The sequence below is a fragment of the Pistacia vera genome, unplaced genomic scaffold (assembly GCF_008641045.1).
Source record: "Pistacia vera cultivar Batoury unplaced genomic scaffold, PisVer_v2 Contig578, whole genome shotgun sequence".
Classification (NCBI taxonomy): Eukaryota; Viridiplantae; Streptophyta; class Magnoliopsida; order Sapindales; family Anacardiaceae; genus Pistacia; species Pistacia vera.
In genome coordinates this window covers 282,264-306,422 of record NW_022196421.1, presented here as the reverse complement: position 1 = coordinate 306,422, position 24,159 = coordinate 282,264, and the positions used below count along the sequence as shown (strand labels likewise).

General features: G+C 35.6%; 1 protein-coding gene and 1 non-coding gene across 2 annotated transcripts; both read right to left on the bottom strand.

Annotated features, from left to right (window-relative positions):
* Positions 1-2,852: 2,852 nt before the first annotated feature.
* Positions 2,853-4,368, bottom strand: LOC116109356 (small nuclear ribonucleoprotein-associated protein B-like). The gene is made up of 2 exons (XM_031395580.1): positions 3,356-4,368; positions 2,853-3,138 (listed from the first exon to the last, which is right to left on the bottom strand). Exon 1 carries the CDS (start codon positions 4,210-4,212, stop codon positions 3,373-3,375), a length of 840 nt encoding a protein of 279 aa, XP_031251440.1. The 5' UTR covers positions 4,213-4,368; the 3' UTR covers positions 2,853-3,138; positions 3,356-3,372.
* A 15,275-nt stretch (positions 4,369-19,643) lies between these two features.
* Positions 19,644-19,749, bottom strand: LOC116109375. Its single transcript, XR_004124759.1, has one exon. It is a non-coding gene; the product is annotated as a small nucleolar RNA R71 (small nucleolar RNA).
* Between the last annotated feature and the right edge of the window lie 4,410 nt (positions 19,750-24,159).

Here is a 24,159-nt window from a genome sequence, read left to right as displayed (position 1 = left end):
CCGTTGGTCCAGGAAATAAGACCTTAGCCCCCATTCCGTCCAGTTTCGCTAATGAAAGTCTATTAAGAAGTGCAAAGACGATTTTACCCTTCAACAAAATAACAAAAGACCCAGACCCCCTAATCGCCAACTACCTTTTGTCGTTAGTGTCGTCATCTGAAACAACCTTGAGACACAATTGGAGGGTAGCCACTGAGAGGCCTTGGGGGCCTCTGATATGCAACTTAAGGCCACCAGAGGCCTCACAATTGCCGTGAAAGGCTTGAAAGCCTTAACGGCAACGACGATAGACTTGAATTCCGCTTCAATATTAAAAAAGTATTCAATTTTATTTATTGAATTTCGCTTAGTTGAATTATGGTTAAACTGTATTTGTGGGTTGGTATGTGGCGTGAATGGACTATGGAGGATGCGATTTGGGTGTCGCCGACTTCGCGTGGTGGTTTCACGCGAAGTAGCAATAGTAGAAAGGTGATTAAGCGGGAAGTCATGCAGTTAGTCAGCTACCTCCCTCAGTTAATCATAATTCATAGGGTGCTTATGTGTAGGAATAGACGTATACATCATTACATAAGTAGTTAGATAAACGATATGTCAAAGTCAAACACCTGGAGTGAGTAGGATTGAATAAGAAGGGATATGTGCCGTATGGCTTGATAAATACCTCTTAATACTCATTATTTGTTGATTTTATTTATAAGTGGCTAGGTAACATTAATCATATGTTTCGATATATACAGATTTGGCTATGTTCGTTCTGTGGAATCAGATACGGTTCCTCCATTCTCTGGATAACAAAATGGGCTACTTACAACATTTCGGGTTGGGTCCCGATTGAACCGGATGACCAGGTCAGGTTTTAAAACATTGAATGTGACATTATAATATCATGTGTGGCTTATTAGGACAAAACTGGCTATCGACTTGGACATCAATTCATACACACAGAAAGCACAAGTTATAGTCAACATTGATAAGACATTGATTTCAAATCAAGAAAAACCGCCAACACATGTTCTAAATATTCAATCGTGTTTATAACATAATTGTATAAATTGTATAATGTACACTGATTTAAAACCCAAACCGGACCGATCAGTCTGATCAAGACCCGATAGCTTCTCCGATCCGATTCAGGTTTTAGAGGTATGCCAAAAGTTTAAGGATTAATTAGTAATTTTTGGGGCCTTTTTTTAAATAAATAAAAATTTTAGGGACTGAATTTAATTTTTTAGGGATATTTTGTAATATACTAAAATTTCAAAGATTAATTTATAATTTTTTTAAAAATAAAATTATTGCTGACGTCACCAATCTAACCGGTTGAACCAATCGACCCATGACCCGATCACCTTACCGAGTCTCACAAAGGGTCGGTTTTTAAATCAATGATAATGTACATAATTTTCCGCACATTTCATAGAACAAAAACAATAACAAATTAAGTCCGAAACATATAATGCAACAAGATAAATAATGAAAATCTACATTTTGTACAACCTCGACTATTATGCAATAAGAGAGAATTGATATCAGAAGTTGACCATGTGAAATCTGGGCAATCAAGGCCCATGGTGGCCAAGTAATCAACATTATGGTTGTGTTCATAATAAGTATAAGAACGTTGGACTTGCATATTAGAAAAAATAAAAAATAAAAATAAGCATGTGGGGATAAACATGGCCAGCATCAAACCAGAGCAAAACAGTCTTAAGAGACGATGCATTTATAGCTCTGTAACAAACAAGGCGGCGATAACACAGTGATATTCACCGGAAAAACATAAGAGAAAAACTAACACTTCAACCATACAGAGGCCAAAGTTTAAGTTTTGAAGCTCCTCTATCAATTTTCTATATCTACACTTACAATTTCGAGATATGATCCTATATACTAACATTTTCAAGATATAATCCTACATCTACACTAACATTTTCGGGATATGATCCTATAACCACACTTAACATCTTCAAAATATGAACAGAAATTAGTCCAAGCATAGGTACCATTGTACCAACAACTAACCTGTCAAGATAAATAATCCAAACATTACAAGGGAAAAATAAAATCAATCCATGAAAATAAAAATGCTCTTAAAGGCTCCTAAAATTGCACTTTTAGTTATAGCATGTCTCTAGGATGGATGACAACTGACGCAAAAATGCGTAGAAGAAAGTTTGAAATATCTACATAAACCATAAAATAGGTTTTTCCTTCTAGAAGAAACTCCAACTTTCTAAAAATGCTTAGAAGAAAGTTTGAAATATCTACATAAACCATAAAATAGGTTTTTCCTTCTAGAAGAAACTCCAACTTTCTAAAAATGCTTAGAAGAAAGTTTGAAATATCTACATAAACCATAAAATAGGTTTTTCCTTCTAGAAGAAACTCCAACTTTCTGCTTTAAAAAATACGAACTGTAAAGTTCAATCTAGAGAAACAGTAGAACACAAGTTAAATTTCAGCCTTATCCTGCAATGTTTGTAACATATCAATAGCAAGCCAGAGCATAGTTATAAAAGTTTGGTAACACTCAGGAAAACTAAATGCCAATATCAAACAAATGCACAAGCACCAACATAATTACAGGTCAAATGATGACAGAGAAATGCAATGAGACTCATATTAAAACAATAAAAGCATGGCAGTATAGAACAGTTACGGAAAAGAAAAAGACATTTATACCCAAATGAATGGTAATGCAATTAGAAGACATGAATTACTTTAACCTAACTACTGTTGAGGTAAACTATAAAAGATATTACTGTCACAACATGGCAACACAAGGACAAGTGTAGTCTCCACCCCAGTGAATGAAGCGTATTTCTTACATTATGCAACAAGTCAAACCATGAGAGAGACAGAGAGAACACCTACCATAAACAAAATAATAGGATAACAATAAGTCGCTCAAAACACCTACACAGCAAGAATATTTGATCGACAACCCTTTTTGTTTCCATTGGCCATACACTACGAAAACAAACATATTGTTCTATTATAATACCATCAACAAAACCCTCAACTAGTGAAGTAAGAAGATCCATACGATTCTAAATCAATACCAAACTCAAAGCAAGCTTATGCATGACAAGAACATTCCAATCGAGAACCTTCGCTACAAAAGTTTCACAACTCCTGCCACAATGAAGAAATGGAAGTCAATCAGGAGTAAGCCCAACATCGTATAGCTAAATGCATAGTTTAGCTGTAGTTATAAAAAACAATACTGAATCTACAATCCTTCAAACAATAGTTTCCTACCAACAACACAAACCTAAGATCATAAACATAAATTAACAGCATAATTCAATCAATTAATCCAATATGATTGAAAATCAAGAAGCAGGCATACCCCATCAATGTTGCTGCTCACTGTTGCTGCTGCGAAGGGTTTCCTGGGGGAGGTGGCATCCCAGGACGAGGAGGTGCGAAACCAGGAATCGAAGCACCAGGCGGTGGAGGCATCCCAGGACGCGGCGGAGGTGCATTGGGCATTCCCGGTCGAGCTTGCGGAGGAGCAGGAGGTCCTCTCATCATCGGCCCAGGTGGAGGCGGCACCATTGGTCTCTGACCCCCAAACTGCTGTGGAGGCATAGAGAACTGCTGGGGCGGCGGCCTAACCCCAAAAGGCGGGGGAACCTGCTGCGGTGGGCCCCGCATGGGTGGTGGAGCCTGTCCCTGAAACATACCAGCTGGAGGCATCTGACCAGGCGGACGAATCACGGGCGGGGCAGCAGGGGGGTAACTGACAGGTGGCCTAGCGATCTGTGGCTGCATCATGGCAGGAGCAGGGCCACCAACACCACGAACGGGTCCGGCCAGACCCGGCTGGGCTTGGACAAGCGGAGCAGTGGGGACTCCACGGCCAGCGGCACGGCCAATACCGGGACCAGCAGCGGCGGAAGCGGAGACGGCCTTGGCACGTGACTCTTCAGGAGGAGGAGGGCCTTCAACGGTCATGGAAATGACTTCTTCACCCCTGAGAAGGACGAGACCTAAAGTGCGACGGTCCTCGCGTTCCTCATTGTTATTATTTTTCTTGCCCTTAGCTGGGGGAAGCTTACGAAACTCTTCAGTGTCTCCGAGAACGAGGTTCATGTGACGGTCAAAGGCCATGAATTTTCCGATCAGCTGGCGACCGTCTTGGATGGTCACGCGCATCCGGTAGTTTATGAATTGAAGCATCTTCGAACTCTTAGACATCGACATTGTAAAGTTGTTGGTAGTTGCTGTTGATTTTAGGGTTTTGGCTTTCAGGTCTTCTCCTTCTTCAAATCGAAGACCTGAGAAGAGTAGAGGTTTTGGTTTTAGGGTTTTGTAATTCTGGTGTTCTTCTTCGGTAAAAGAGGTTCTATTCCAATTGAATTATTTGAGGGTTTTGGGTTTCAGTAAAGTAGCTAACCCGGGTTTATTGGCGGGCTTGGGCTTACTAGGATTCCTTAAAATGGCCCAGATTTAAAGACCAGTGGCCATGTATTAATAAAATATATTATATAATAAGACACAAAATATAATAGAATGTTTAGTGCATTATAACACACTATTAATTTATATTTAATTTCAAAAAATGAATCAAGAAATTTAATATAATAAATATTTATTTGAATTTACTAATTCATTTAAAATATTAATTTTTATTTTATTTTAAAAGTTAAATCAATTATTAAAAAAATTAAAAAACGGTTGGAGATTATTACATTTCAACCTAGGAAAAGTTTCTTTTGTCCACCATTGTGATCAGATTTCGCCGATCTATCATTAGTTCCACTGGTTTAGTCTAAATTATCACCCTATGCAACAGTTTTCAGAAACCCTAAAATTTTAAATGCAAATTCCACCTAATTGAAACCTCCGAAAATTATGAAACTTAGACAAATGTGTTTAAAATTGTGTTCTCTTTTATTTGATTTTTGTTATGACCGAAGTGTCCGAGTCAGTTTGTCTATTGAGCACCCTATAAGTCTAATGTTTCAAAATAAGTCACAAATGTGATAGATGACTTCAAAGAGTGACTCCAAAATGAAAAAAATAAACATTCTTGACCGTCAAGTCAAACCCTTGATATTCTTTTTCATTTGATGTTAAAAAAATATTAAATACTTTTCGGAAGCTCATCAAGACAAATAAATCTGGTGGACATTGTCTATTTTTATCATTATTAGTTATTACTACATTTGACGGGTGGGTTTGCAAATTACAGCCACATCGACAAAAATAGTTGTTGTGTTTGCTAGTGGGAGCTGGGTTTTGCTTGATCGGTTAGGGTAATTAGGGTTAAATGTAAGATTTTGTTGAAAATAAAATTAAAGGAGTTATTTTATGTTTCAAATAAATATTTTTATTATTTTAATATTTTATTTAGGGAGGAAAAGTCAAATATGCCCTTCTCCCATTGGTATTAAAATAATGTCTGTTTAGTTAGAGAACAATTTTAATAGTGCAAAATAAATTTGTCCTTGTAATCGACCTAAATTATAGGGTCTAAACTGTATCCTAGTAAACTTATAATTACTCTACTAGTATAAGAATAAATAATAAAATACATGTATAAAAAAAATTTTTTAGACATGATCAATTTGGAAAGGTAAATGGTTTTAGTCTAGTAGCCTCCATTAGTGACACAGCCATGAATTCAAGTGCGGAGCATGGTTGTTAGTATCCTACGATACCCGATACGTATCATACGATACAATTTGATACAGGTCGTCAACGATATGTATCAGAGAGTGTATCCTAAACCATTCAATACGTTGATATGTATCCTACGATACGATACGTATCCGTTCGTATCCTTAAAAATATCGATATAAATCGATATGACTTTATTAATTTGGGCCAAAGGTCCAAAAAAAATTTCGGGTCAAAACCGGGTCACCCAACCCGATTTACTAAAACCTGTCCAAATTTACCTATTTTGCATGAAGAAAGTGAAGAGGAATATGTATTGCCCATTTTACATGATAATAATAATATAAGTGGAGATATAGATATTGACATTGATCTTGGAATTTTGTGATTAATTTTGATTATGTAATACCATAATTTAAAGTCAATAATACCACAAAATTCTTTTATTAATCTTGGAGATTATATTAATTTTTAGAAAATTTTGATTATTTTATTAATTTTTTTTAAAAATGCGTATCTTACGATATGATACGATACGCGATACACGATTCAAAAAATTAGGTTTTTGATACACGATACGATACACGATTTGATAACCATGGTGCGGAGGACAAAATCAAAAAATAATATAGCTCAATTTTTTTTTTTTTTAATAATGATAAATATAGAATTTTAATAGTTATTGTTAACACTCTTTGTTTACAATTACAAGTTTCCTAATATATGGTAAAGCAAATAGAGAAAATCATGGTGTGTTTGTTTGATTATCTTGAGTAGTATTTTTAAAAAAGTTGAGTTGGGTTATTATTCTGAGAATATGATTTGAATTTGAAAATGTGTTTGATAAGATTATTTTATAATCCCATATATTTGTTAATTTAGTTAAACACCTCATATAATAAAAATTTTAAAATTGAAAAAAAAACACCTCCACCCACCCATTAAATGTTGACGGTGGTGGCCAACTATCGGGAATATGTGGGTACCCAGGGGTGTTTTTGTCAATTTATAAACTTTTATTGTTATAGGTGTTTAGTTAAATTAACAAATCTAAAGAGTTAAAAAAATATAAATATTTTGAGTTAAATAGAATATAATTAAATTTTGAAAATAGTGAAACAAACATGTATTTTGAATATGATAAAATAAGAATAAGGAAACAAACACAGCTGAATCCAGATTTTTTTTTTTTTTAAAGCCCAGGGAGGGCGTTGAGCCACCCTCAACCTAAATTGGCTCCACCAGGACCACCATTGGCCTCCATCTTCTATTCTGAGGTGAAAATTTTATTTTATATTTAATTTAAAGGCAATTTTATGTTTTAAAACCATCTTTATTTTTATTAATTGAATGTTTATGAAGAGAGAATAATAAAATGTTTGAGCACACCAATCAAAAGAAAGTAAAAAAAAATATTCATTTACTGGCAACATAAAAATAAAGAAGAAGCTAATATAATAGATTTTGAGATAAACTAGAACATGATTGATTGGTGAAATTAGTAGACTTAATCAATTTGAGATATGTCAATAAATTGAAATGCAGACTAAATAGAAACTATTATGTATTTTCATACAAATTTTGCGTTTAAATGGGGACAATTAATAAAATGAGTGGGGTTAAAAAATCACTTCCCGCTTGATAAACAATCAAATTTCACGACATTTTAAGTGCTAAGTGATATATATATATATATATATATTTTACCAGCGTGCTAAATGATATTAAAGTCTAATAAGTATTAAGTAAGTGAGTAAAAAGTAAAAACCAAAGAATGTTGGATACACTCATCGGCCCAACTGCTATTTTCCAGTGTTTCGAAACCATTTTCTTTCAAATGGACCATAACGGGGCCCATATTTACTTTCTTTCATATTTGGTAAAGGCCTTCGGCCACGTCAAATCTTAAAAGCCTCGGGCCTTTAATGTATTGTGATTATTTAAATTTTAAATTTTTTCAAAATAGAAAAATACATCTTAAACTTAAAGAAGGGATATTTATAGATGTAAACAATTATTTGAATATAACTAAAAAATTATAAAACTTAGTTCCTTATCTCTTACCATTTATATTTTAATCTCAACATTAAATTCATATGTATAAGTGCTTTAATTATGTCCCATGATTCCAAATAGGCTTGTTATCATTACTTTGGTAGTCGCAATGCCGTTGGACTAAGAGTTGCAAAATTAACTTGGGCAACTTAACGCTGAAATTAACTAAAAATATTATATCTAATAACGTTATTCTAAATTTACTTTTTTTTTTTTTTAGGTTGGATTGAGGGATTCTAAATGAATGATTTCATTAAATCCATGGATTTGGTAAAATCCTTCGCTTGGTTTAGGAAAAAAAAAAAAAAAATTTGAAATCTATGGATTTTTTTATTTTTATTTTTATAATATTGGGTTTGATGATCATGTCTTTATATATATATATATATATTTTTTTTTTTTTACTTATGTATTAGGGATTTGAGATGGCTCGTCTACCAAATAATAGGAGAAGAATTGACATTGCAATAGCTGCCATCTATATTGAAATGCTTTCGAACCTTTGTACTTTTATGATTCAAAAATTTACATTGCTTGGTATGAGATTACCTAGAACCATTAACTACTTGAATGATGAATAAGTTGAATAGAGAGTTGCTGCTAGGTTGAGCAATATTAAATATGCCATAAGAGAAAGTGATGTTCAAACAATAAACTTACTAAGAATGAATAGAAAAACATTTTGGAAGTTATGTGAGATGATTAGAGATGTTCGTAAGTTATAACCAACCAAGGGTTTGGATCTTGAATAGATGATTGCCATTTTTTTTATATACAATAGGCCATCATGAGAAGAATAGACAATTGCAATCATTATACAATAGGCCATCATGAGAAGAATAGACAATTGCAATCATTCTTTCGTAGATCTGGAGAAACTGTTACAAGGCAATTTAATGCAGTTTTAGGTTCCATTCTTCGGCTTCATCATTTATTATTCGAAAAGCCAGTACCTGTCCTTGAAAACAGCGCGGATGAGAGATGAAAGTATTTCAAGGTTTACTCCTACACCTTGTTTATTTCACTTGTAATAAATTAAAAATTTATCTAACATTGAAATTTATAATGTAGAATTGTTTAGGTGCTCTGGATGGAACATACATTAAAGTTCGAGAATCGGGAGAAGAAAAGTCTGGATACTGTACAAGAAAGAATGAGATAGCTATGAATGTCTTAAGAGTATGTTTTTGGATATGGTGTTAGTAAATTATATTGACACTAATCTTCTATGTAGATATGTGATAAGTTGCATAATTTGAGTGTTTTTAGGGTTATTTTTCTAGCAGTTTGGTTAATTTCTCATTTGTTTTCTTTGTTTTAATGTTAGTTTTTGTTAAGTTTGAGATATGAATAGTCAGCTATTGATTTGAATAGTTTTTGTGTTTTTTAGGTTTTAATTGAGTAGATGGGAGCATTGGAATGAAATTGAGACTTAAAACTTGAAGAAATTGAGATTATCCAACATTTTTTAAGGCACGACCATGCCTTGGTAGTTCACCACAGCCATGGTGGTGGTGTTAGTAATTGACCGGTTTCGCATAGCGGAAAAACGTAATATTTAAAACGAATCGATCAATTACATGAACCAAGATCCAAGTACGGATTATAACATTTTCATGCATAAACTGAAACGTAAAATAAAACTATATAAAAACAAATCCATACAAGGATTTAGTTCATACTGACGTTTGGAGGCTCCTCCGAATATCTCTGACTTCGGACACGAACACTGTTCACCGACTGTTCACTGAATGTTCACCAAATACTGTTCACCGACACTGTTCATGTGATTCTTCGCTAATCGATCCAATGTAGAATCGCACTCACGGAAGTCCACACGAAGATAATCTGCAGAACCCTTGATTATTTTGCTAGAACAATCAAGGGCTTCAAGAATCAAGAAAGAAGAACAAGAAAAATTTTCTTCTTCACACAAGAGTGTAATGTGCGTGAGAGAGAGAGAGAGAGAGAGAGAGAGAGAGAGAGAGAGAGAGAGAGATAGGGTGGCTAGGGTATTTTATTATTGAATAATCCTCTTTTGTTTTAATTTAAGTTGCACTTATATAGTGCACCAATTAAAACTCTATTCCACTTAGGAATAGACATGAGCTCCAACCCTAATTCACCCTTGCAACCAAACACGCGATTTATGGTATTTTAATTAATTAATTATTATTATAATTAAAATCAATTAATATATAATAATATATTAACATTTAATTAATAATAATAATTCATTTAAATATATACATAGATATATTTAAATATTATCTCACTAATTTAATTTTAATATTAAAATTAGATACAGGCAACAACCTTAGCAAATTCAATTGCATTGTGAGATTACCAAAATACCCTTTTATTCTGAAAGACGAAAATACCCTTCTCACAAATTGATTATTAAAGTATCTTCTAAGTGTGTGACCCGTAGGCTCCTCATCATATCAGCAGTGTGTAGCATCATGATTAACATCAATTAATCGTCTCACTACATGCAAACCAAGATTGGCCCCTAGCAAGGCATCATGGTCACCCGATAGATTCGGATTCAGCGAAACCGTAGCCTGTCAACGGTATGGTTACCGTGCAATCAAATCATTTCATCAACTGTTATCTCAGCGAGACTAAGGTACATAAATAGTGTCAACCTCAGATATCTTCGACATGTTTGTATTCAGTTACTGAACCAATGACAAGAATATTAAATTGGATTGAGCATAAACTCAATCCCACTGTGGCCACAGATTTAGTGTCATTGCCATTTACTGAATTACCAAGTGAGATAACTTCTTCCATGCCCAGGAGTGATGAACCCTTTGTCGATCAACCATAGTCTCGATACATTTCTCAATGTAGCCAATCACTACCGTATTGATAGCTCTGAATAGAACTATGTTGGGCTAGTGTCAAACTACACCAATTGGTGCATAAGGCGCTCCGGTGATCTTAAGTCTAAGGATCACATGCACCACCATCTGTTAGAAGATTTATTCCATAGACACTAGGGTTACCATCCATATGGAATCCTCTGGTGGGTCTGTCCAGTGAACTTGCCTCTAGCAAGCACCCATGTGTCGCACCAGGCTGTTGGCAAACAACCTTGATAAGTGAGATCAATCACTACCTTTCGACAGGGTCGTTCAACACTATGATAGCTTTACCGTATTATCTGTGTCCTTGGTTAGAATAATACTAGGGTTACAGAAGTTTCTAGAAGGGCCACCATATGTGATTATAGGGTTCTCACTATCAAGATTTGAAACAGTTGATAACCTTGTCACGGTTCTACCATCCTAAGGACATATATCATTACATACACGATATAGAAGAATATGCCTTTTATTGATAAATAAACATTTATTATAATGTCAATTTTACAATAATTGGTTAGCTCTAGGGCACCTACTCTAACAATCTCCCACTTGCACTATAGCCAATCATTCATGTATTTAATACCGAATGACCTTAAGTGTTTTTCATGCTTCTGCTACGACAGAGGCTTCGTCAATGGATTGGCGAGATTGTCATCAGTATGCACTTTACTGATCTATACATCTTTCGTTTCAACCATTTCTCTAATGAGATGAAAATGTCTGAGTATGTGTCTGGACTTCTAGTGAGACCGTGGTTCCTTTGCTTGAGCTATTGTTCCATTGTTGTCGCAAAAGACATCTATTGGATCAACAATCATAGAAACCACACCAAGTTCGGTGACGAATTTCTTAATCTAGACTGTCTCCTTGGCCTCATCGGATAATGCAATATACTCAGCCTCCATTGTAGAGTCCGCTATAGTGCTTTGCTTAGAGCTCTTCCAGCTCACTACACCCTCATTGAGACAAAATACAAACCCTGATTGCGATCAATAATCATCTTTATCCTTTTGGAAACTAGCATCACTATATCCTCCTACAGTGAGCTCATCTTCCCCTCCATAAACCAAGAACATGTCCTTAGTCCTCTTCAGGTACTTAATGATGTTCTTGACAACTATCCAGTGACGTTCACTTGGATCCGATTGATATCTACTATAAGTGTTTAACGCACATGAGACATCAATCCGAGTATATAACATGACATACATGATGGATCCAATTGCTGACGCATATGGAATCCACTTCATTCTATCTCTCTCATCGTGTATTTTAGGACACATATCCTTAGAGAGACATACACCATGTGACATCAGAAGAAATCCCTTCTTGGATTCTTTCATACTAAATCTCTCCGGTACCTTGTCAAAGTATATACTCTAACTTAGGCCGTGATCTATCTCGGTAAATCTTTATTCCAAGGATGTGTCCTGCTTCTCCTGAGTCCTTCATGGAGAAGCACTTGGATAACCAAGTCTTTACTGATAGTAAGTTTGGTATATCATTCCCGATCAGAAGTATGTCGTCTATATACAAACTAGGAATGCCACTGCGCTCCCACTCACTTTCTTGTAAACACAAGGCTCATCTTCGTTCTTGATAAAACCGAATTCTTTTACGGCTTTATCAAAATGAATGTTTCAACTCCTTGAAGCTTGCTTGAGTCCATAAATGGATCTTTGCAACTTGCATACCTTCTCAGCTTGCCCATCAAGAACGAAACCATTGGGTTGTGTCATATACACATCATCTTCAAGGTTTCCGTTCAGGAAGGCCGTTTTGACAGCCATTTGCCAAATCTTATAATCATGATATGCTGCAGTCGCAAGCATAATCTGAATGGATTTAATCATGGCAACCAGCGAAAAAGTTTATTCATAGTCAATACCATGAATTTGTTTGAAACCTTTGGCAACCAGTCGTGCCTTATAAGTGTGCACCTTGCCATCCATGTCAATCTTCTTCTTGGAGACCCATTTGCACCCTATGGGTTTTACCCCTTCAGGTGGTTCCACCAAAGACCATACTTGGTTCTGGTACATGGAGTCCATCTCAAATTTCATGGCCTCAAGCCATTTAACAGAATCTGGGTCTGATATATTGTCTTCGTAGGTTATGGGTTCATCATCTCGATAGACTAGTACGTCACCATGTTGAATCACGAGATAACCGTATCTCTCTGGCTCATGGCATACTCTCACAGACCTACGTAGCTCTTGTGATACTTGAGGTGGTTCACTTTGATCCATGGATTGTGGAGTGACCTCCTCACGATGTTCAACCACTTCCTGTTGCACATCTTTCTGTCCTACGTCTAATGTACCTTGCGGTTCTAGAAATTCAATGAGTTCTACTTTTCTCCCACTAGTACTTCTTAAGAAAAAAAATCATTTTCTAAGAAGACACCAGTACGAGCGACAAAAATTTTGCGCTCTTTTGGGTGGTAGAAATAGTACCCTTTGGTTTTCCTAGGATACCCCACAAAAATGCATCTCTCAGATTTTGGGCTCAGCTTGTTTGTAGTCAATTTCTTGACATAAGCTTCACAATCCAAAATCCTTAGATAAGACAAGTTGGGCTTTCGGCCACTCCATAGTTCATATAGAGTCTTATCTACAGACTTTGACAGCACATGGTTCAATACCCTAGAATGATGTAGGTAGATCCCCAAAATGATGTAGGTAGATCACTAAAACTCATCATGACTTAACCATGTCAAGTAAGGTCCTATTCCTCCTCTCAGACACTCCATTGTGTTGTGTATATAGAAGGGTGAGTTGTGATACTATCCCACATTCCTTCAGGTATTCAGAAAACCCTAAGCTCAAGTATTCACCTCATCGATCCAATCGAAGAGTCTTAATACTTTTGCCCAACATATTCTGTATTTCATTCCTGAATTCTTTGAACTTATCAAAGGCTTTAGACTTATGTCTCACGAGGTAGACATAACCATATCTACTGAAATCATCAGTAAATGTGATGAAGTAGGAATATCCACCTCTGGCTTCAACTGTTAGTGGACCACATACATCACTATGGATGATATCTAACAGTTCAATAGCCTATTTACTTTGTCTTGTGAAAGGTGACTTGGTCATCTTGCCCAAAGGCATGACTCGCATACCTTAAATGACTAGAAGTCAAAAGGGTCCAAAACTCCATCCCTTTGAAGTTTTGCAATGCGGGTCTAATTAACATGACCCAATCTACAATGCTAAAGGTATGTATGGTTTTGATTGCTATGTTTAGCTTTCTTAGTTTTAATGTTGAGAATATCCTTACTGTTTAAATCAAGAACATATAATCTGTTATATAACCTTGCAATTCCAAATAGAATACCATTTAAACTAAAGGACAACAATCCATTAGAAATTTCAAAACGATATCCTGTATTATCCAAAACGGATACTGAAATAATGTTTCTAGAAATTGCAGGTACAAAATAATAGTCTTTGAGTTCTAATAATAAGCTCGAAGGCAAAGACAAACAATAAGTCCCTACAGCTAATACAACCACATGTGCTCCATTTCCAACTCGTAGGTCCACTTCTCCCTTGGCGAGCAATCTATTCTGCCTTAGTCCTTGCACATCAGTGCAAATGTGAGTACCACATCCTGTGTCAATGACCCAAGATGTTGAAGGAGAGAAGTTAATCTCAATCATAAACATACCTGAAGTCGAAGTGTCTGACTTCTTCTTTTTCGCGAGGAAAGCTTTGTAGTGTTTCCTCCAGTGGCCAGGCTTGCCACAATAGAAATAGACTACCTTCCCACCTTTCCCAATGCCACCCGCAGGCTTGAGAACATACTATCCTTTAGGCTTGGGCATGGGATTAGCCTTGGCCTTTCCCTTGGCCTTACCATTTCCTTTACTGGCATCTACTAGTAAACAGGCTTGGACTTCTTCAAGTCCTGCTCTGCAGTCCTTAGCATGTTCAAAAGCTCCGATAGGGTTTTCACCATAGCGTTCATATTGAAGTTCATTATGAACGGTGCATAAGAGTAAGGCAAGGATTGCAGAATTAAATCCACTTGTAATTCTGCTTCTAACTCAAACCCCAAAGTCTCAAGCCTCTCCATGTGCTCGATCATTTTGAGCATATGAGGGCCAACTTGGGCTCCTTCGGTTAGGGGACTTCCAAACAGTGCTTTTGACACCTTGTACCTCTCATGTCTAGCATTCCCTTTGTAAAGCTCCTTGAGGTGTAGAATAATGGCAACAACGTCCACATTCTCATGCTGCTTTTGCAGCACTGGTGTCATCGATGCTAACATCAAGTATTGAATGCCATCAACATCATCAAGGAACTTTTGATAAGTATCTTTTACTTCTTGAGTGGCATCAGGATCAAGCTCAGTCATATATGGTTTATCAAGGATATACAATTTCTTTTTGGACTTTAGTATAATCCGAAGATTACGATAACAGTCCGAGAAATTGGATCCATCCAACCTGTTTTCTTTCTCGATTATCGGTCCCAGGTTCATAATGCTCATTTTTAAGTGAATCTACAATTCAGAAAAGTAAAGTCAATATAATGTTTATTATTCCTTAATATGGTCTTTTATTAAAAATGCTCCCACTATTTTCCTCAAGCCAATAGCCCTCACTATTAACTCGGGAAAGCCCGTTGGCTTTCTTAGTGGACTGAGATCCCATCTAGCCCATTGCAAACCTTCGCTTTGGCGAACAAGCCAAAATGGGTTGATTAGGTAGGCCAACAAACTTAATCCACACCAGTTGATAGCTCCCACTACCAACCTCAAATGTGAAGCAAGCCAACAAGCCAATCACACAATCTAACGGCCTAGCCGTCGACCTCAAGTGTGATTCTCAGTATCAGTAGAGTGAACACTACATGTTGCCACATACACATAATGAGTGTACTTCTCTACTATGCCTATACGTGTTTATCAACCTTCACATTGGCGAACAAGCAAAACTGTCATTTTAAGTTGACCATTCATCATTAAGGAAAACTCCAATGAATTTTAACCTCCCACTGGTAGAAGTCTACTCTTCGCTTTGGCGAACAAGGTTCTGACGAACAATGGTTTGATTAAAACCATGGTGATGGAAGGCATACGTGACTTAATATACTTAAGTTGAGGGTTTTTATTTAATGTCTCACCATATTATTATCTTTGTTAGAATGTCATTGTTTGGCATGTTATTGAACATTCAACCTTAGCATGCATTCTAAACAAAATAAAACGTGTCGGTACATGGCCCACTAAAACCGATTTCCTCGAGCCTAGATGAATCGGTGGGTCAACCTAGGGGTTTAAAATTAAATCTTGGGTCTTCAAGTTTTTCCTCTTCATAGCTCCTTCATTTCTTTTTCACAATCATTACAAAATATTTTTATAATAAAAAAACATATTCTAATTTACATCGATAAAATAGAAACCTCGCATTACATACGAGTAGAGTGAGATGAGAAGAAGAAATACATGGAGATATAAGAGAGAGAGAGGCAGGACACACATGTCCTATTTCTTTATAAAATTACAAAAACATACCAAAGGTCTAAAGCTCATGTACTGGACACCATGCAATTTCAAACAAGAACATGACATACATCTAAAATTAACATTTTGAATTTGGGTGGGTGGAATTATTAAATTACCCTTCTTATATGTGAAGAATTATTATTGGCTTTATAGGTTCAAAAACTACAATTTGGCCCCTGTGCGAAAAACAGAAAAGCAAAACGGAACAGTAGCTTTCTTGCTACGGCGAAGAAATTTATTTGTCGCGGCGAAGTTCATACACACATGGTTGTTGCAGCAAAGTTATATTTCACTGCGGCAAATGCCATAAACTTCCAGAAAACACAAAACGTTCTAGAAAGATTCATGCTGCAGCGAAGTTTTATTTCGCCGCGACTAGATCTACTTTTCAGGCAGGTCGCCGACGTGAAGTTTATTTCACCGCGGCCAGATTCACTTTTTGCATCTCGTCGCAGTGAAGTGTTATTTCGTCGCAGCTAACACCACAAAACAGTGAATCTCACAGTAACCCTTTTTGCAGTCTTTTCACGTAACGATATAGATCCAAATCAAATCAAATACACAAGCATTCGACCAGGACATCAATCAACCAATAATTCACTCATCAACACATCATTAGTCAATTGATCAATTAAACAAAAGTTTATACAGATTTTGTTTATAAACATGTAAACGGTATAATCTATACTCGGATCTTGGCAAAAAGGTAATTGATTTGGCCACAGTGGGATTGAGTTAATGCTCAATCCAATTTAATATTCCTGTCATTGGTCCAATAACTGAATACAAACATGTCGAAAATATCTGAGGTTGACACTATTTATGTACCTTAGTCTCGATGAGATAACAGTTGATGAAAGGATTTGATTGCATGGAAACCATACCATTGACAGGCTATGGTTTCGCTAAATCCGAATCTATCGGGTGGCCATGATGCCTTGCTAGGGGCCAATCTTGGTCTGTGTGTAGTGAGACGATTAATTGGTGTTAATCGCAATACTACACACTACTGATATGATGAGGAGTCTACGGGTCACACACTTAGAAGATAATTTAAGAATCAATTTGTGAGAAGGGTATTTTCGTCTTTTAAGGTGAAAAATGTATTTTGGTAATCTCACAATGCAATTAAATTTGCTGAGGTTGTTGCCTGTATTTAATTTTAATATTAAAATTAAATTAGTGAGATTATATTTAAATATATCTATGTATATATTTAAATGAATTATTATTATTAATTAAATGTTAAATATATTATTATCTATTAATTGATTTTAATTATAGTAATAATTAATTCATTAAAATACCATAAAGGGTGTGTTTGGTTGCAAGGGTGAATTAGGGTTAGAGCCCATGTCTATTCCTAAGTGGAATAGGGTTTTAATTGTTGCACTATATAAGTGCAACTTAAAATTAAAACAAAAGAGGATTATTCAATAATCAAAAACCCTAGCCACCCTCTCTCTCTCTCTCTCTCTCACGTTATACTCTTGTGTGAAGAAGAAAATTTTTCTTGTTCTTCTTTCTTGATTCTTGAAGCCCTTGATTGTTCTAGCAAAATAATCAAGGGTTCTGCGGATTATCTTCGTGTGGACTTCCGTGAGTGCGATCCTACATTGGATCGATTAGCGAAGAATCACGTAAATAGTGTCAGTGAATAGTATCTGGTGAACAGTAACTAGTGAACAGTGTTCGTGTCCAAAGTCAGAATAATACTAGGGCTACGGACGTTTCTAGAATGGCCACCATATGTGATCATAGGGTTCTTACTATCAAGATTTGAAACACTTGATACCCTCGTCACGGAAGGACATATATCATTACATGCACTATATAGAAGAATATGCCATTTATTGATAAATAAACATTTATTACAGAGTCAATTTTACAATAATTGATGACTCTAGGGCACCTACTCTAACAGGTGGAATGAAGATAAAACTAAGAGGACAGAGAGAATTTGGCCACGGCCAGAGCCGTGTCAGAAACTATTAGGGCATTTTTTTTTCTTTTTCTTTCCTTTTTCACTTAAGACTCTTTTGGGTATATAAGTATGGTTGAGATTAACTGAAAGGTGTCGAATTTTGCATATTTTGGAGAAGAGAAGAAACATTCTTGGAGTTTGAAGACTAAAGATCAGGTTTAAGAGTTTGATTTTTGTTTCTTTTCAAGTCTAAATATGTTTTCTTTCTTCTCTGTTTATTTATTTGTTCTTAGGATGGAGTAAATTTCTTTTGTTAGTGGAGTAAACCTTAATTATGTTTTGAACAATTTTTATTCTTAATACCAGATTTATGTTTATGAATTTGTGCAAGAGTTTATGTTTAATGCTTTATGAATTTTGGATTGATTCAATTACCTTGATGATGTTTCGAATAGAGAAGTTGGGGGTTTACTACTTAATTCGTATTCATAATTATTTTTTTGGAATAACATTGCACAACATATTAAAACTAGAAGTAATCGAATAGAGATTCTAGGATTAATTTGTGGTCCACCTAATTCATAACCGAATATGATAGATTAGTCGTAAGGGATGAATGAATTTATGCTTCTTAATTTCAGAGTAACCAAATTGGGATCTGTATTAAGTTGAATATTATGCCTGAAAAAGGATAATTGACCTTAGAAGAATCCTACCAATTCATAGCACAAATGGGTATTAAGAGTAGTTGTCGAGCATAATTAGGGGGAAATCTATACCCTAACTTCATTAATATTGCAAAGTTTTTCACATTGTTTATTTGTTTAATTTAGTTCTTTTTAATCCATTAGTTTTACACTCTAAAATTTCATTTTCTCAAATAACGTGTAGGTAGTTTTAGGCAATTATGAATAATTGCTTTGATCTCTGTGGGACGATACTTAACTTATCACTTTATTACTTGAACATGACTCGTGCACTTGCTAGGGTTGATTTAGTCGCATCAAGTGTTTGGTGCCGTTGTTGAGGATCATTAGATTGCTTTTATTATTATGAGATTATCTGTTACTTTGAGTTTTTTTTTTTTTTAATTTTTTTGTTTGTTTTCATTGGAAACCTATGGGTGTTTCTACTAGTGTATGACCAGTGCTTCTGGAAAGATTCCACCAGAATTTGATCCTGAGATAGAGTGCACTTTTCACACAAGAAAGAGAGCAATCAAAAGTGAGATCATGGGTGATCGCGATAATCGAAATGATGGAACACAACCAACAACTCGTACATTGAACGAGTACTCTACCCCATCTCTAAATGGAGCGGCGTTGAGCATTCGACGACCAGTGGTCAACTCCAACAACTTTGAGATAAAGCTAGCAATCATCAAATGATTCAGCAGTCGGTGCAGTTTGGTGGTTTGGCACATGAGGATCCCAACTTACATATTGCAAATTTCTTGGAGATTTGCGATACTTTCAAGCACAATGGAGTTTCTGATGAAGTTATATGACTAAGATTGTTCCCCTTTTCATTAAGAGACAAAACTAAGAGTTGGTTGACCTCATTACCAGTAGGCTCGATTGCAACCTGGGAGTAGATGACACAAAAATTCTTGAGTAGGTATTTTTTTCTTGCAAAGACTGCACAATTGCGTAATGATATTACTATGTTTGTGCAGGTGGATATAGAGTCATTATATGAAGCATGGGAAAGGTTCAAGGACATGCTTCGGAGATGTCCCCACCATGAATTACCGATTTGGCTGCAAGTCTAGATGTTTTATAATGATCTTAATAGTGAAGTCTAGAATATAATCAATGTTGTTGTTGATGGTACTTTAGGTAATAAGACACCAGACCAAGCTTATGAATTGCTGGAGGAAATGGCTTCAAATTCTTATCAATGGCCATCAGAGAGGTTTCCTGTGAGAAGAACGTAGGTGTTCATAACATGGATGCTATCATAGCTTTGGCAACACAAATGCAGGCATTGAATAAGAAGATTGATGGACTTCAAATACAAAAACCTGCAATAATTGCTTCTATGTGTGATTTTTGTGGGAAGATCACCCTAACCATGATTATCATTCAGGTAACATATTTGTTATTAATTCTATGCTTGATCAAGCTAATTATGTTTGAAATTTTTGCAGGCCTAATAACAATCCATATAGTGAAACATATAATCCGGGGTGGAGGAATCACCCAAATTTCTCTTGGAGCAACAACAATCACATGAAACCTCTATCACCAGGTTTTCAATCTCAAGAGAAGAAATCAAATTTAGAGGAGATGATGGCGAAGTTCCTGAGTACTATAGAGACACGAATTCATAATCAAGGGGCTTCCATCAAGAATTTAAAGGCTCAAATTGGCCAATTGGCCAATATCGTTTTGGGTAGGCAACAAGGGCATTTACCGAGTGACACAGAAAAGAACCCGAAGGAGCAATGTAAGGCCATAACCTTGTGGGATGGAAAGGTTATTGGTGAAGAAGAATCACAAAAAAAGGTGGAAAGTGAAGCTGAGTTACTGGTCTCTATTGAAGAAAAAAAAGTGAATCTAGAAAAAGAGACGGAGACTAAGGTAAAGGAAATTGCAAGAGGTAAAGGAAAAGGTACGTCAAATTCTGATTATGTTGTTGTTGAAAAAGATGCATCTAAATTTCCTTATCCCAAAATAGTTAGAAAGGATAAACTAGATTTCAAAGTTTTTAGAGGTCTTTAAGAAATTGCAAATAAATATTCCATTTGCTGAAGCCTTAGCACAAATGCCTAGCTATGCGAAGTTCTTAAAATACATCCTTTCTAACAAGCGGAAGATCGAGGAGCATGGGACAATTATGCTAACTAAAGAATGCAATGCCATACTACAAAATAAATTACCTCCTAAACTAAGAGATCTAAGGAGTTTTACTATACCTTGTGCACTAGGCAATTCATTCTTTGATAAAGTAGTGTGTGATTTAGGTGCTAGTATTAATTTGATGCCTTTATTAATTTTCAGGAAGCTAGGACTTGGAGAAGTGATAGAGACAAACATGTCACTCCAGCTTGCTAATAGATCAATCAAGCAAACCTAAAGGAATTGTTGAAGACATTTTGTTAAACGTCGACAAGTTTATCTTTCCGGTGGACTTCGTAGTTCTTGATATGGAGGAGGACCAAGAGTTGCCTCTAATTTTCAGTTATGTTATATGTTTTAATATGAAATTATTCAACTATTGAAGTTATCATGAATGAAGATAGTTGATAATATATTATATTAACTTGGAATTCTTTTTTTTTTTTTTTACCAAATCACAAAAAATCATTTATTATAATTGGACTTCTCTATCAAATATAATTTAACTTGTATTTAATTAGATGAAAGTTGAATTTTTGTTGGTTTTGGATACTGAGGGTAAAGTTGGAAATTATTTATCAAATCCATGAAGTGTATTCATCTAACCAAAAATGAGTGCATGGAAATTTGAATAAAAAATCCATGGATTTTATATTTTAAACCAAACAATGGAATTTATTAAATATATGGATTTTGAATCCATGGATTTTAAAATCCCTCAAAACAAACAAGGCCTTAAAGTAATGTATAGCATTTATAATGTGACCCTACTATAATCTGAACCCAATTTGACTTAAATTCATACCAATCGAAACTAATTAATTAGCTTTCTTTACCAATCTAAACTCAAATTTAAGCAACGGAAAAACACCAAGGACCTAATTAAGTGTCTTGAAAAACAATTAACCACAAAACAAAGAGAAATTCTAAGTGAGGAATTTAATCAAACACAAGATATACATGGTTCTCCCAATTGGGTTATGTCCATGGAGGTGGTAAGGTATGTTAGGATTTAATCAAAGAAATAGGCAGTGGAAAACAAAAATTTACCGATTAAAACCCGAGAAACTCTAAAATCCATATATGAGTATTACGGTGTTTACATGCTTTGAATCAACCAAAACCCATGAAAGTTTCAGATTCTTACCTACGTTTGGAGGCTCCACCTCTTTTCGATTTGATGAAAACGCTCACACTCCAAGAATAGGAGTGAACTGACGATATCCACACAAAGGCAAGAATCAACACAAACCAATTTACTAGATTAATTTGTGAAGTCTAAAGAAGATGGGCGAGTGAGAAGGTTGAGATAAATTTTTCTCTCAATGAACTTCTCCTTGGGCGGCCAAAATGGAATGATATTGAATTTTCGGGAAAAGTGCCCTTTTATAGGCTCACCCTAAAATCTCTTGAATGATATATTACTAATATACCCTTCCACTAATTATTTAACTGGTATCCATGATTTCCAAACAAAATCATATCCCGGGTATTGAGCCATTATTATTTTAATCCTTTAATAATGATCTTTCAATATTTAAAACATATATACACTGGTATATACATTTAAATGTTGATGGTTTATTTATTTACAATATATATACGACAATATACATATTTAAATAAATAACCAATCTTACATATTAAATCCAACACGGGATTGGATCCAGGCAACGACCTTTCCAGCAAATTTAATTGCTCCGTAAGATTTACCAAAATACCCCTTCGTCAACAAATTACAACTTGCCTCTCACTTATTATCTTCTTTAAATTGCATTCTATGTGCATGACCCCAAGGCTCCTCATCATGTCGATAGTGAGTAATATCACAACCAACATCCAATTAATTGTCTCATTACACGCAAACCAAGATTCACCTCCAGCAAGGCATCATGGCCACCCGAGAGATTCAAATTCAGCGTATTCGCTACCTATCAACATTATGGCTACCATGCAATCAAATCTTTCATCATCTATTATATCATTAAGGTTTAAAGCATAGAAGTAATGTTGGCTTCAAGTATAAACCACCTTGACATGTTAAGATTCGATTATCAGACCAATCGACCAATAGAGCTTCAACTTAATTCCACTGTGGCCACAGATTCCAAGGTCGTTGTCTTTTACCGGAATCTCACCGAGGTAATATCTTTTGTGCATAGAAGTGATGAATCCCTTGTTAATCCACCATAGTCATGATGTACTTCTTGATGTAGCCAATCACACCATACTGATAACTCTATTAAGATTATGTTTGGTAAGTGTCAAACAACACCAATAGGTGCACACGACCCTCCGGTGATCTCAAATCTAAGAACCACATGCACCACCATCTGTTAAAGGATGTATTCCATGGACATTGGTGTTACCATCTATATAGAATCCTCTAATAGGCTAGTCCGATGAACTTATGAATAACAAGCATCCATGCATCACACTAAGTTGCCACCAAACAACCTTGACATGTGAGATTTGTCACTACCTTCTAGTAGGGTTGTTTAACATTATGATAGTCTTACCATATTATCTGTGCCCTAGGTTAGGATAATAGTACGGCTACGGACGTTTCTAAAATGGCCACCATAAGTGATCATAGGGATCTCACAATCAAAACTTATCATTGCTTGATTCCCTCATCGTGGTTCAACCACTCTAAGGGCATATATTAACACATACATATGAAATATGCTTTACATAATATAAACAATGTCTTTCATAGATTGAATAATCATGATCCATAAAGTCAACATACAACAATATGATTGGCTCAAGGGGACCTACTCTAACAAGGTAAAGGTTTCGATTATGAAATCAAAAAAGTACAATATTTACAACCACTAAACTCTATTTACAGGTCTCTCTCCCTCAAGCAATCAGTGGAGTATACTAGAGTTCTTCCTAATGGTGGCACTCTCTTGAGAACGGATTACTTGAGCCTCACACTCTAACACCAATGTCACTCTTGTGTTGGACTTTAGGGCTAAAAATTACATTTATATAGTTGTTGGGACATTCCATTTTGCCCTTGTCTTTTGGCCTTTAAAAAACCTTAAAAACATGGACATTTTCGTCACTTTATAGATTCTCACTTGCTACAGCAAACTCTAATACATATTTAGCTTCTAGAATTTGGTAGCGAAGATCTTCGCTATAGCAAGTGGATTCATTATAGCAAATCTGGAAATAAGCTAAAACTTCTCGACTCCATCTTTCAAACTCTATGGCAACCAACTTGCTTCCCAAATGCAATTTAATTCCTCCACTTTCCCAATTGCTATCAAGTGGCATATGAACCACATATGTCACAAATCTCCACCTT